Below are 14,864 nucleotides of genomic sequence, written 5' to 3'. Positions count from 1 at the left end.
AGATCAGGCACTTAAAGGAGAGTGAAAAGAGATACTATAAGATTTTATTCCAAAAATTTATATAGTTTTTAATATCTACAGGTTAACTTGCATTTTTTCCATCCCTGTTCTGTTAGTTTTCTGATATTCTGTAAAACAGCATAATATCTGTATTTTCTAGATCCATAAACAGGGATAGCCATTATTTCCAAAAAAAAATTGTTGCAATACCCCAACTATTCCTTTGAAAAATTATTCCATCCTAAAGTCTGTCCTCCTTAATTTCCAGTATTCACAACAGCCTTCTTTCCCCACAAATAAAAATCCAAATTCTTTATTAGGAAGTAGTTAGCAGAAAAGGAAAAGGACTTCCTTTCTGCTAAAATTTCTAAAAACAAACTTATAGGAGGATAAGCAAATACTTGCTTTTTGTATAAAAACAGACCCCTACTTGCTATGCGGAAAATTCACCCTTATGCAGAGGACTATTGCAAGGCTTATGTATCACTTAAAACCCTATTTTGAGTAAGACAGTGGTCAGTTTCATAGTATTGTCTTAACACGCATTGTGTTAATAGGGTGTCTTTCAATATTTTCTTCATATTAGCGCTATAAGGGACGATGTAGCACTTTTTCCATGTTTAGTATAGTCAGTCTCCCTTTTTCTACAGATGTATATGACTTTTTAATTCAGAGGCTTTTTTTCTACGGATAAACTGAACAATATATTTACAAATTTATCGATCTTCTTTGAAACTTTAATTGACAAAGACTCAAATTAAAAAAAAACCCGCTAGAAACAAAGCAAATTGTTTTAAATCACCAGTTTTGATCATGACTTAAATCAGCAAGCAGGAAACCTTGATATATGTAATTCATCTTTATACTTTTTAATTACTTTCCTAATGAAAGGTTGATTTCTCATTGGTTGGCAACCATTAAAACATGTTGATTTGTAACTAAATATAGTCTGTTTACATGGACTTTGGTGCTTCTTTTTGATAACCAGGAGGATACACTATATCTATATACCTATATTTAAGTAACTATATAGCTTAACTTACCTTTATTTGGTTTCTGAATTTTCACATTTTTTATTGTTTAAAAAATGGTGAATGATGCATTTTTTTATTTACTGAATTGATTTCTTTTATTTGTGATTTGTGTAAAGCACTATTTGGATAGAAATTCAAATTCAGTTAAAATGCACAAAAATAACATTTAATTTTTTTTATTCAATAAAACTACCTTAAATGTGCTGCATACATTTAAAAAAACCTTATCAAAACATGCTTTGCATTTAAAACTAACAGTTTTATTAAATGAAGTATTATCTGTAGTTAATGAATTGAACTGATGATTTCTGGTCAGAATGTCTTTCAAGATTTTCGAATTAATAGATCTCGTTTTTTCATACCTAGTTTTTATTCATAGATTGGAAGAGGAAAACAAGCTTTCCTGCTTTATTCAACTAGTTCATTTCAGTGTTAAGAAACTGATTGGAAGCTGAAAAACTGAAATGAAGAAAAGATTCTCTCTGCTCCTGCAAAAGAGGCTACTGCTGTCAAAAGCTGGTTTAGCACTTTCACAAACTCTGGTTCCAAGTGTTTATCCAGTGACTTTCACTATTATTCAGGGGTTTGACTTCTACCTAAAACTTAGCAGCAAATATGAACTGCTGAATATTTTTTGTAGTTGATTAAAGTGATTGTAATTTGTAATAAGTTTTTAGGCCTTAAAATAAGTTGTCAATTTGAAATTTAATTTTAAGTATTTAACTAAATTTAAAAAACATCTGATTTAAATAAACCAATTTTTAAATGTATTTAATTGGTGTTTTTATCCACCCGGTATAGAAAGGCAGGTTTATTTTATTTGCTTTATTTCTAGCTTTTCCAATTTAATAAAATCTACTCTTATTTGTATTATCTTAATAGTGGTAAATAATTTACATCCTATTGTGCATATTCCCAAATACTTTGTCTGGTCCATTTCAATTTGAAAAATCTTCCCAAAGTTTTAAGAACTCAAATTACACTTTGAAAAATTCATCTCTCTGTCATAAAGCAATGAGTTAATTTGCATCCCTCAGTTCTGAAATTGTACCCTGTTCTAATTTTACATTAAGAAAGTTTACAGGATTTGTATCCCAGGTTACAAAGAGCAAGCCTGAGTGTGTACCAGGTAAACGGATGTCTAAATGTTCACAGGAGTTGGTTTGGGGGTGTTGTATAGGAGGTGAAAGGTGGATTGTCTTAACACAGCACCAAACTTATTTTTTTTAAAGCTTATTTGCCTATTAACTGCCTTTTCTTTTTTTCTCAGATGCAATATCAAAAGAGATCTCTGAGATCACTACAGCAGATGCTGAGCCCATGGTGCCTAGAGGAGGATTTGACTCTCCCTTTTACCGCACAAGTGAGAGTTTAGCAGCCTCTCAAAGGAAGCCCCATTCAGTAGCCTCCAGTGTTCAAGGACACAGTGTGAGCTCTGAACCGTTAGCCTCGTCTCTGGAAAAATCTGGGCCAGAGGGTGCACGAGACACACCTAAACAAGCATTTACTCCCATTGAGAGGCCCTGTGGAGCCTCTGATGAAAGCCCTGCTGGTAACAGGGTAGGCCAATCCTCTATGGAGACCAGTATCCTCACTCCCAGCCCTTGCAAAGTACCAGCACAGAGAAGAATGAGGTTTGGGAGTGGGCAGCCTCCCTCATATGAGCACCTTTTTGAGGTTGCATTACCAAAGACTGCCTACCTCTTTGTTAGCAAGAAGACTGAGGAGCTGCTAAAGAAAGTCAAGGGAAACCAGGATGAAGACTGCACATCTTCCACCTCTCCAATGGAAGTACTGGATAGACTGATACAGCAAGGAGCAGATGCACATACCAAGGAGCTCAACAAGTAAGTGTCTACAGACCTTGCTCTGGAGACACTTCGTTACCACTTTCCTTGTCAGTCCATATATCAGTAGCAGTGCCTGAAAGGCTGCTTTGCTTGGAAACCAAGAAGCTCTGCAGCCATGGCTCTGTAGTCCTTATATTGAAAGTGCATAATTGCTTCATGTTAAGTCATCTCTTCAGGGGTTCCTAGCTGGACATGCATGAGTTCTTGAAAGTGAACTTTCTAGCCAGAATGGTAGCTTAACATTTATCTGCATAAGTAAAATGTCTTTATGAAGGTAGAATTTACCACATCTGAGGTGGAAGTCAAACTCAAACAGTTTAATGGGACTAAATCAGGCGGCCCAGATAATCTCCATCCTAGAATATTAAAGGAACTGACACATGAAATTGCAAGCTCAATAACAAGGATTTTTAATGAATCTGTAAACTCAGGGGTCGTACTCTATGACTGGAGAATTGCTAATATAGTTCCTATTTTTAATAAAGGAAAAAAAGTGATCCAGGAAACTACAGGCCTGTTAGTTTGACCTCAATTGTATGCAAGGTCTTGGAACAAATTTTGAAAGAGAAAGTAATTAAGGACATAGAGGTGAACGGCAATTGGGATAAAATACAATATGGTTATACAAAAGGTAGATCATGCCAAACTAACCTGATCTCCTCCCTTGAGAAGACAACTGAACTTTTAGACAAAGGAAATGCAGTAGATCTAATCTACCTGGATTTCTGTAAGGCATTTGATACAGTTCCACATGGGAAATTATTAGCCAAATTGGAGCAGATGGGGATTAATATGAGAATTGAAAGGTGGATAAAGAATTGGTTAAAGGGGTGACTACAACGGGTCATACTGGAAGGTGAACTGTCAGGATTGGTCTTGGAATCAATTTTATTAAACATTTTTATTGCTGACTTTGGTACAAAAAGTGAGTGTGCGCTAATAAAATTTGTGGATGACACAAAGTTGGGAGGTATTACCAACACTGAGGAGGACCCAAAATATTGTACAAGAAGATCTGGATAATTTTGTAAACTGGAGTAATAGAAATTGGATGAAATTTAATAGAGCAAAATGCAAGGTAATGCATTTAGGGACCAACAAGAATTTTTGCTATAAGCTGGGGACTTATCAGTTCAAAGTGACAGAGGAAGAGAAAGACCTGGGTGTATTGATCACAAGATGACTATGAGCTGTCAGTGTGCTACAGTTTTAAAAAAGGCTAATGCAGTCCTAGGATGCATCAGGCGAGGTATTTCCAGTAGAGACAGGGAAGTGTTAGTACCATTATACTAACTGGTCAGATCTCGTCTGGAATACTGTGTTCAATTCTAGTGTCCCATGTTTAAGAAAGATGAATTCAAATTGGAACAGGTACAGAGAAAGGTTACTAGGATGATCTGAGGAATGGAAAACCTACCTTATAAAAGGAGACTCAAAGAGCTTGGCTTGTTTACCCTAACCAAAAGAAGGCTGAGGGGAGATATGATTGCTCTCTATAAATACATCAGAATAATAAATACCAGGAAGGGAGAGGAGTTATTTAAGTTAAGCACCAATGTGGACACAAGAACAAATGGCTATAACCTGGCCATCAACAAGTTTCGGCTCAAAATTAGGCAAAGGTTTCTAATCATCAGAGGAGTCAAGTTCTGGAACACTGCTGGGCAAAAAACCTACCTGGCTTCAAGACTGAGCTTGATAAAGTTTATGAAGGGGATGATATGAGGAGATTGGCTACTGTCAGTAGAAAAAAAACCCAACTGGTGGAGATGGGACACTAGATGGGGAGAGCTCTGAGTTACTACAGAGAATTCTTTCCCAGGTATCTGCCTGGCGGGTCTTGCCCACATGCTCAGGGTCTAACTGATCGCCGTATATGGGGTTGGGAGGAATTTCTCCCTGGGTCAGATTGGCAGAGACCCTGGGGGTTTTCTCCTTCCCCTGCAGCATGAGGCATAAGGCACTTGCAGGTTTAAATGGTAAATTCTCTGTAACGTAAAACCATGATTTGAGGACTTCAGTAACTCAGCCAGAGGTTCTGGGTCTATTTCAGGAGGTCAGACTAGATGATCACAATGTTTCCTTCTGACTTTTAAAGTCTGACTCTGTGAATAACCTAAGGACTCTTGCTGCCTTTGCTGATGGAGCTCAGCTGTGTTGTTAAACCTGATGGTGAGGAAGTGGGGGCCATTGGCTGCCTGTCTCTAATGTGGCTTGGATGCTTGTCTGAGTTCTGGTGGCTTGGATGCTTGTCTGAGACACACTTAGGTCGAGATAAGTCAGCGTATGTCGACCTAATTATATCAGTGTACACACTACAGCCTTGTCCCGCCGATATAAAAGTGCCCGTCGACACCGACATAACTCACCCTATGCCTCTCATGGAGGTGTTTTGTCGGTGTAGTTAGGGCAACACAGTGTCTGTGTAGACACTGTTATTGGCTGTCTTGTCAATTTCAGGGCTCCAAGTTGGAGCCCTGAAATTGACAAGGAAGCCAGGCTGCCCATGCCTGGCTCCCCACTTAGGGAGCTGAGAAGCCCGAGCAGCTACCCCCACTGCCAGCGGAGAGTCAAGAATCCTAGGGGGTGGCTGATCCCCCTGCTCCTGGTGGGGAGCTGCATGGAGCTGAGAGCCTTGGCTCTCAGCCCCCGCCCCCGTCTCCCACACACTACCTTCAGTCAGTGGAAGCACTCCAGGTGGAGGATGCGCACCACTGACAGAAGGAGGGTAGTGTGGACATGTGTCAATTTAAAGCCTGTAGTGTAGATGTGCCCTTAGATAAAGTTGTTCACGAGGGCAGAGTTAGGTGTCCAGTAATGGGGCGAAGTCTAGTGGCCAGGAGAAGCATAGCAATTCCTTCCCCCAGTATGAAAGTCAGGAACTGGAAAAACTTGTTTGGGCCAAGGTGCAAGAAGGGAGAGTCATATATGGATACATCCATGTCTGTTTTTATTTCCTATTATGCACTCCCTTCATCTCCTTATCCTACTTCCTGCTTTGCCCCTTTCTCAAGCTGCTTTTTACACTTGGGACAGTCTCTCCCTTTCTGTCTACCAAGCACCTTTGCTGTCTTTCAAATTCCTCCTTAAAGCCCACTTTTTGTAGTGATCTTTACACCCTCTCACCTGAATTATTCTCTAGTATGATGTTTCATTTGTTAGATTACAAAGCCTTAGGGACAGGGACTGTATTTCAATCGGTCTTGTAAAGTGCTCACTTACAGTTTGTAAACTGTTAATACTGTGTTTTTATTTCCAGATTGCCTCTGCCAAGCAAATCTGCTGACTGGACTCACTTTGGAGGTAAACAAGTTTTTCTTGGTTTAGGACCATAAATGTAGTCCACAGTCAGTAAAAAATGCATTTCTTTGTATCTTCTTCTACTTGGTTTACTTAAATGATGGACTGCATATTTGGCTTCTTTCTTTTCACACGCTGAAGTTGGATGGTGACCGGCATTAAGATGTAGTTTATCTGTTCAGGAGATGATGCACCTTTCTGTTTCAACATTACAAGTTTCTTTTTCTTTGGAAAGTGATAATTACCTTTCCTACAGAACCAAGAATATTACTATGTGCTTTTCCCCCCACTAAATTGCAGTGGTACTCATGCCCATTATCAAATCTACAATTGCGTGTACTGGCCTTCTTCAAAGGGACACTGATTCTCTTTTATGGTTTTGTTTTTATGGCCACCTATGTAGAAACGAATACTCCTGAGGTGAATGACCCTTCAGTTTTAAAGCTGAATTCCACCTGGTTTAAAGAACTATTTAAATATTCCCCCCACTCCACCCCCAACTGATCATAACTCAGAGAGCCTAAAACTGAAATCTTTCCTCACTATTTAACATATATCTCACAGTTTTGTCGTCTTAGGCTTCCTTTTAACTTCCGTGTTGGTGATCTTCACGCCTCTGGGGAGATTTTAAAAAATGAGCCAGTTTAAAAATCCATATAACTAAGAGGCAGAGGGGTTTTAGGACAGAAGTCATTTTTGGACACATTGGTCTGGTTCCCTTAATTCAAATATGTCCCTTCTCTTTCTTCACCTGAGGCATCTGGAAGCTCCACTTAAGTCATAACTGACTTAAGCAGAGTTTTGTCAATCAAAAACCTACCCTGTACACTGTTAGAAAACTTTTAAATGTTGTCTGTGCTTAGGAATGCTTTTAGATAAATCTGTCTTACTAAGGTAGGATGGTGAAATAACAAAGGAGTGTGAAATTGGTCTGTCTAAAATCTTTCCAATGGCTTTTTGGAAGACATCCTCTCCTGACTATTTAAAATTGACATTTTTAAATGGTTTGAGGCTAATCCCAGTCTTATCACTTTTAGCTGATGCAGTAAAAGCCATGTCCTACCATTTCTCATTACTCTTTCCCAAAAATAATCATGAAAGCCACAAGCACAGCACTCATGAGCAGGTTGCTCGTGACAAAAACATGTAATGTAGGAGAAAATGTTGGCAGGGAAACAGACTTCAGTTTCAGGCTTCAAATGGGTTGTTGTATTTTTTTTTTTTTTTTATAATTATGAAGGCTGTGTAGGTTGGAGGAATGAGCCACAGGCTTAGAAATTGGAAGGTCCTAAATTCTAATTTTAATTCTGGTTCTGTCACTGATTTGCTGTGTAACTTTGTGGAAATTAGTTCTTTCTGATTCTGTGGGTAAAACTTTCAAAAGTGTCTTAGGTAGCACTGGAAGTCAGTGGCACTTAGGTAGCTTAGGCTAGGTCTACACTGCAAAGAAAAAAACGTGGAGCCCAGTCTCAGAACCCAGGTCAGTTGGCTTGGGTTGCAGGGTTAAAAATAGCAGTATAGACATTTCCCCCTCAGGCTAGAGCCTGGGCTCTGAAATCTGGCAAGGGGGGAGGGTCTTAGAGCCTAGGCTCCAGCCTGAGTGGGTCTATACTGCTATTTTTAGTCCGGCAGCCTGAGCCCTGCAAGCCCAAATCAGTTGACCCAGGCTCTGAGACCTGGTGCCGTGAGTTTTTTTTTTTTTTTTTTTTTTTTTTTTACTTTGTAGTGTAGACATAATCTCAGTCACACTTTCTAAAGTATCTAAGGGTATGTCTACACTACCCGCTGGATCGGCGGGCAGAGATCGATCCAGCGGGGGTCGATTTATCGCGTCTAGTCTAGACATGATAAATGGACCCCCGAGCGCTCTCCCGTCAACTCCTGTACTCCACCGCCGCGAGAGGTGCAGGCAGAGTCGACGGGGGAGCGGCAGCAGTCGACTCACCGCGATGAAGACACCACGGTAAGTCGATCTAAATACGATCTTATTCACATAGCTGAAGTTGCGTAACTTAGATCAATCCCCTTCCCCCCGCCTCCATAGACCAGGGCTAAGTCATCTAAGCATTCTAGAAAACTTTACCCCCATCTGTAAAATGTAGATACTAAATTGGTACCTATGAACTGTGGGTATGATGAGGATTCAAGAGTTTTGCAGTTAAAAAATAACCCTGGAAAAGTAGAGGGGGCCGGAATGATGATGTAAATTTGAATGTATGTAATAGAATAAAATATATTTAGCAGTAACCTTTGCTCTGTCATTTAACTCCGTCTAGGTTCTCCCCCTTCAGATGAGATTCACACCCTGCGTAACCAGCTGCTTTTGCTACACAACCAGTTATTGTATGAGCGCTTCAAAAGGCAACAACATGCCCTTCGGAACCGGCGACTCCTGCGGAAAGTGATCAAAGCAACAGCACTGGAGGAACATAATGCTGCCATGGTGAGCAAGGATTTAAGAGCTGTGCATGCCAAGAAGTGCTACCAATACATCACTATCAAATCTATGAATACCAGCCCCAGACAACATCTACTATAGTATCATAGAACTTTAAAATCTTTTAAAGTATTTATTATTGAAGTTTTTTTGTTGTTGTTTTTAAAGTAACCTTCGAACACTCCAATTTTTGAGGAATGGATTGTGGATAATTTTGATGCATTGTGATTAGTTGAAACTGGAAATTTACTGTAAAGGGCATTGAACTGAACACATACATGAAGAAGCCAACTGGCTTAAATAACTGTCAAACTTAGCTTAGAAAGATGTTGTAATTTAACAGTTATTGTTGTGCTTGCTTAACATTTGGGCAGTCTTAACATTAGGCTAGTAACCTTGTTAAGTTTCTGAAGAGGTACGTGCTTTCCATTTGAGGAGGAGGAATGCTGGCAGAAAGCTAAGTATTTCAAGTGTGTTCTCTCTTTCAGAGTCTCTGAATCTGGCCCTGATTAGTGATGAAAACTTAGTGGTGTGGAGTCCATGTGAAATAACTTTAATCTTGTTTGAATTCTTATGTCCACATTATAAAAGCTGTCATGTAAATTGGGATCTTTGTTGCGGTCACAGCAAAGAGGCTAAGAACTAAATAATTATTGGAAATGGAACTACCCTCTCTTCCCTGAGGCTGTCCCTTTAGGTCACCACTGGAGCACAGGGTGATGTGGAGGAACATACATAACTGCTGACCATATTTTGTGGATGTAACTTCAGTTTCCAGTATGTTCAGCCTGGCACCTTTAACCATTTCTTTAAAAAAACAAAAAAACCTTTTTATATGAGGAACATACTAAAGTGCTGTAACATAGCCAAGTTTGAAGACTGTGCTATTAGTGGGTTTTGTTTTTGATCCTTTATTTGGTGGTTGACTTGGGGTAGTGGTCTCTGATGTACTAGCTGAAGTAGCAAATTTGGTCATCTGACTTTTGGTATATGGTTCTGGACAGAAAGATCAGCTGAAACTACAGGAGAAAGATATCCACTCCTTGAAGCTTAGTCTGCAGAAAGAGCAGGCCAGATACCACCAATTTCAGGAAGAGCATGATAATATAGTGGCTCAGCTTCACAGCCAGATCCGACAGCTGCAACATGACAGGGAAGAATTCTACAACCAGAGCCAGGAATTGCAGGTATGAAACATAGCATGGAAAAGCTATAGTGAACAGATAATGTAGCTTTAAAAATAACCCCCCTAATGATCTGGCATGAAATGGCTCTTAAGTATATTAAACCTCTCACTTCAATCCAAATAAGACAACATGCAGTTAAAAATTCATCTAAGTTAATTCCATTCTTTGTGGCTTTGTTCTATTTTGCTTTGAAATGGCAAATTGCATGCCTTTAACTAGTCCGTAGATGATGATCATTTTTAGTGTTTAGTCTGTAACCGCTGATTATGCTGTGTGGGAGGAATGCTGGCCATCCTGCCAAATGTGTATTTTGCTAGGTTTGTAGTACAGTTTCAGAACTTTAAGCCTCTTGCTCTCTATTTGAACAGACCAAGCTGAAGGACTGTAGGAATATGATTGCAGATTTGAGGTTAGAATTAAAGAAAGCCAACAACAAGGTGTGTCACACAGAGTTGCTTCTCAGCCAAGTTTCTCAGAAGGTATGATTCCCTTTGTGGCCCTTTTGTTATGTCCTTTTTTGCTAGTACCCATTTTCAAATTTCTCTTTGTTCCTCAGAAGGCCTTTATCACTTTGGGTAAGCTGCTCCTCATACCACACTCAGTTCCATGGTATTGATTTTAAATGAGTGAGAACACAGAGTATGAAGAATTTTATGCTGAAGAAATTAGATTTGCTTGGTCCTAATACTTCTGAAATCTTGCTCCTCATTTTGGGTCTCTGGCCCACATTTGGAATTTCACAGATTGAGCAATATTACTCCAATATTACATTCTGTGCCAAAAAAATTAAAAATTCTGCACCAGAAATATAAAAACTCTGCACACAGTATTTTAAAATTCTGCAAATTTTATTTGTCAAATAAATGTGAAGGTTCCAGCTTGGCATTGGGGAGCACAGGCCACTGGCTGCAGAGAGGTGGGAGATCACTGTGCACCCTCCCTATGCCCCTCCAGGACACGGACTCAGCGGTGAGGCTGCACCCAACCCTGACACAGCGCAAGGACTGGGCCTGTCCCAGAAACACCCCAGGGCCCTGCCCCTCCATGCCAGGTGCACCAGGTGTGGGCAGACTGGCTCAGGAAGGCAGGATCCAAGTGTAGAGGGGCTTAATGTGGGGAGAGCCAGGTGTGGGTTGAGAGGGTTCTCTGTGGGGCAATCTGGGTGCAGGTGGCTTAGTGGGAGATCTGGGTGGAGGGGAGATCTGGGTGCACAGGGGCTTGTTGGGAGGTGGGTTTTGGATGCAACAGTAATGGGACTCTGCAGGGGGGTCCAGGTGAAGGTGGTTGGGGCTTGGGGAGGGGGAGGGGGTCCAGATGCTGGGGGAGTGGGCTTAGTGGGGTGGGGATCCAGGTGCAGCTGCTTGGGCATTGGTGGGGTGGGGATCTGGGTGCGGGTGGCTTGTCAGGTGGTCCAGGTTCAGGGGGAGTGGGGCTCAGCAGGCAGGTTCTGAGTACGAGCAGGTGAGACTCGGCAGGAGGGTCTGGGTGTGAGGGGATCTGGATGCACAGGGGTTGGGCGGATGGGGGGGCAGCTCCCTGTACAGGGATTCCTTCCCCTGCAGCTGAGGAGAGATGGTTGTAGGAAGTGGCGGGTGGGGGGAGGAGTTTGCAGAGCTTCCTGCAACTGGGGAAGAAATCTGGGGGTGGGTCTGACCCGACCCGGGATGCCATGCAGGGGAAAAGGAAGTTCCATCCTCCCCAGTCCAGCGGGGAATAGCAGCTGAGCCTGGCGCAGGGTAGGAGCCACCAGCCTGGTCTTCCCCAGACCTGCCCCATGCCCCACAGTGATTTACCTCTCTGCTGGCTGCCCTGGGCACTCAAAACATACTGCTGGGGAGGGTCTCATGACCGCTCTTGTGGCTTCCCTATGCTTCCCCATCAGAAAGGCATTTTACTGCGGGGAAGTAAAGAAATCTGCGGGGGACATAAATTCTACACATGCGCAGTGGCACAGAATTCCCCCAGGAGTAATTCATAATGTGCTTGGATTAAAGCGCTCCTTGTATTTTACTGTATGTTAAAGAGCCCCTGTCAGAAGGTAAAGGGACTTCACATACAAATGGAGAAGCAGTTACCTTATTTGAAGCAAACTGAGTGGTTAAGCTAACTAAATGCTGCATTTGTCTCATGGGATGCCACAATTTACCTGCAGCAACTCTGAGTAACATCCATTCACTTGATTGTCATAATGGCCTGCTACTTTCCCTAGGCATCATGGTTTGATTTTTCTTGTTCTTTTCAGTAAAAAATAACCCCCAGATGTAGTGTAGGTCAGGTGTGACACTTAGATTAAACTTTTCACTGCGGACTCTGTTTTTTTTTTTTTTTTTTTTTTTTTTTTTTAAAAGCTTTCCAACAGCGAGTCAGTCCAGCAGCAGATGGAGTTCTTGAATAGGCAGCTTCTGGTTCTTGGGGAGGTCAATGAGCTGTACTTGGAACAGCTGCAGCACAAGCATGCAGACACGACAAAGGTACAGTATGTGGGTCACAGGCAAGGCCTTTCTGGAAAGATTTGCCTTAGGATCATCATCAAGTTCAGTAGTGGCTTTTCAGTGAAGAAGGAAACTCTTTATAAATCATCAAACAAACTGACATAAATGTTTGCATCCAATTTCAAAGCAAATGAAGGAATATACTACTATGATTTATCTTTCAATGAGAGCTTTTGTGTTAGTCATGCCAGGCTATCCAGTCTGTCTTCAAATAGCTTCTTGGATGGCATAGTTTTTACTAGGTAAAATGATGGTTTTTACTGCCCCGGGAAAAACTAGTTCATCACAGTTTAAGGCATTTTCTAGTTTAAAAATTGTTTGTTTAATGCACACCACATTACACTTACGTTTAGTTATACATTCAGATTGTTGTTACATAATGCAGTAAATACATAGATTAATTTAGAGTTGCACAAATAAAAAGTAAAAGTGCAGTGGGTGTAATATTAATATATGTAATTATACTGAACATTGGAATGACTGCATTTTGGTTTGGTATCTTCTTAAGGAAGTTATTCATGTCATGACTCATTTCAGTTTTCAATATTATATAAATAAAAGTCAAAAACATTCTATGAAAAATGACAGTAATGCAGAGTTGTAGGCTTGAAGCATTGAGCAATCAGAAGCATGCAGAGTTGCAAATTACCAGTCCATTTGGCCATGCAGCAAAAGACCAACTTTGATTTAGTGGATAGACCGAGCTTGTCCCTCAGTTTTGAATGGGTGTATTCAAAGGTTGAAAAGATTTGTTCTATGCTTGCTGAACTTACTGGACACTGATGCAGTTATTTTTCTCAGTTTAAACTGGTTTTAACCTGGTATTTACCAGCACCGTGGCATAAACTAGCTTTTCCTGGAAAATTGCCTACCCTTAATAGGTTCAGTAACCTTGGAAACTTACATTTGTATCACCCTGGAGCAGAAATCCATATCACATATAATTTTCTATATGAAGATAAAAAGAGAATCTGCTGCTTGAGATATTGCATGGGAAGGCGCTTAGTGTTAATACAGTAGGTCTTGCAGCATGCAGAAGTAGTGCCATGTCACTTCAACAATTGTCACTAAAAGTGCTTATCTCTTGCAACCACACATACATCTCATGCTCCTTTTTTTGTAAAACTTCTAAGGACCACATGATTTTATTACCCTGCTCAGGGAAACATTTTTGTACCAATAGGGCAAGTGACACTTAAAGACAGTGTACCTGCTTTTACATGAGAGACAGCAACCAGTAAAAGTGAACTGTAAAGCCAAAAAAAGTGCCTTTTTTAGCACTTTGAGGGCCACATTTCAAAGAAATTGAAAATTATCCATTCTAATCTGATACAAGACTGACAAGCCTTACCCCTATTGCAAAGGGCTTAAGTAAGGAACACTGATGTGCTAATAAATTCCAGTCATGTGGAGCTATATTCATGGTAATTTAGTATCCCTGATACATTTACAAGTTCTCCAGTTCTGCATCTCTTTTTTTGGACGTTTGCTTTGTTTCATCTTACATAGAAATTATGCGATCTGTATCTGTATGCACACGTATAAATACTACAAACATTTAGGAATCCTGTCCCTATTAAAGCTCTCTTTAAAACCGTAACCCTTTCTTCCCCAGTGAAATCCTGAGAAAACAGATTTAGACTCTTCAAAGCAAAGGGGCATAGGATGGGTCCAGTGTTGTAGATGTTTTACTGTATCTGACCAAAGTTTAGCCTTTTACTTGTGTGACACTAAATGGTGTATTTCTCAGTAACACAGAGTACCCCTCTTTTTCAGGAAGTGGAAATGATGCAGGCTGCCTTTCGGAAAGAACTGGAGAAAGCAAAATTCTGTGTTCAACAGCAAAGCCAGAGGCTTGATGCCTCCCAGAAGCGGATAGTTGAACTGGAGTCTCAGCTTTCTAAGAAAGATCACCTGTTACTGGAGCAAAAGAAATATCTGGAGGATGTCAAAATCCAAGCAAGGTTGGGATTTCACTTCAGTAACTAATACTAACTTACACTATAGATAAAGCTGTTTGCCGTGTTGTTGTAGCTGTGTCGGTCCCAGGATATTAGAGAAACAAGGTGGGTGAGGTAATATCTTTTATTGGACCAACTTCTGTTGGTGCAAGAGACAAGTTTACATGGAGCTCTTCTTCAGGACCTGAAGAAGTATGTGTAAGCTCAGAAGAAAGCTCGTCTCTTTCACCAATAGAAGTGGGTGCAATAAAATATATTGTTATAAATAAAGTTCAAAAAAATGTATTGGCAGATGGGTTATACTTTGAGAAATTTAAATTAATAATAATGTGTTCTTTGTATGTTCAGAGACCAGCTGCAAGCGGTAGAGAGCAGATACAAAGCCCAGAAAAGAATTACACAAGTCTTTGAGCTGGAGATTTTAGATCTGTATGGCCGATGGGAGAAGGATAGCCTATTGAAAAAACTTGACGATGAAAAAACAGAAGCAGCTGAAGCAGCAGAAGAAAGGTAAGGACAATATTACAAAACTTGATGAGCTACTTGCAAGCTGCTTGAGGTAAACCTCCCTTAGTAATGTTTAGCATTCAGTACCTGCCATCC

General features: G+C 40.6%; 1 protein-coding gene across 4 annotated transcripts in view; it reads left to right on the top strand.

Annotated features, from left to right (window-relative positions):
* Positions 1-14,864, top strand: part of TSC1 (TSC complex subunit 1) — a 43,922-nt gene that overhangs the window by 25,344 nt on the left and 3,714 nt on the right. For all 4 annotated transcript variants that reach the window (XM_024210421.3, XM_024210419.3, XM_026657353.2 and 1 more), the window contains 8 exons: positions 2,305-2,881; positions 6,144-6,187; positions 8,461-8,627; positions 9,626-9,808; positions 10,177-10,287; positions 12,157-12,279; positions 14,077-14,264; positions 14,610-14,771. In XM_024210421.3, the coding sequence (XP_024066189.2) occupies positions 2,305-2,881; positions 6,144-6,187; positions 8,461-8,627; positions 9,626-9,808; positions 10,177-10,287; positions 12,157-12,279; positions 14,077-14,264; positions 14,610-14,771 (1,555 nt within the window). The remainder of the gene's footprint in view (positions 1-2,304; positions 2,882-6,143; positions 6,188-8,460; positions 8,628-9,625; positions 9,809-10,176; positions 10,288-12,156; positions 12,280-14,076; positions 14,265-14,609; positions 14,772-14,864) is intronic.

Source organism: Terrapene carolina, unplaced genomic scaffold, assembly GCF_002925995.2.
Source record: "Terrapene carolina triunguis isolate 2854851 unplaced genomic scaffold, T_m_triunguis-2.0 Scaffold238, whole genome shotgun sequence".
Classification (NCBI taxonomy): Eukaryota; Metazoa; Chordata; order Testudines; family Emydidae; genus Terrapene; species Terrapene triunguis.
The sequence above is the reverse complement of the archived record's forward strand: the minus strand, read 5'-3'. Positions and strand labels throughout refer to the sequence as shown.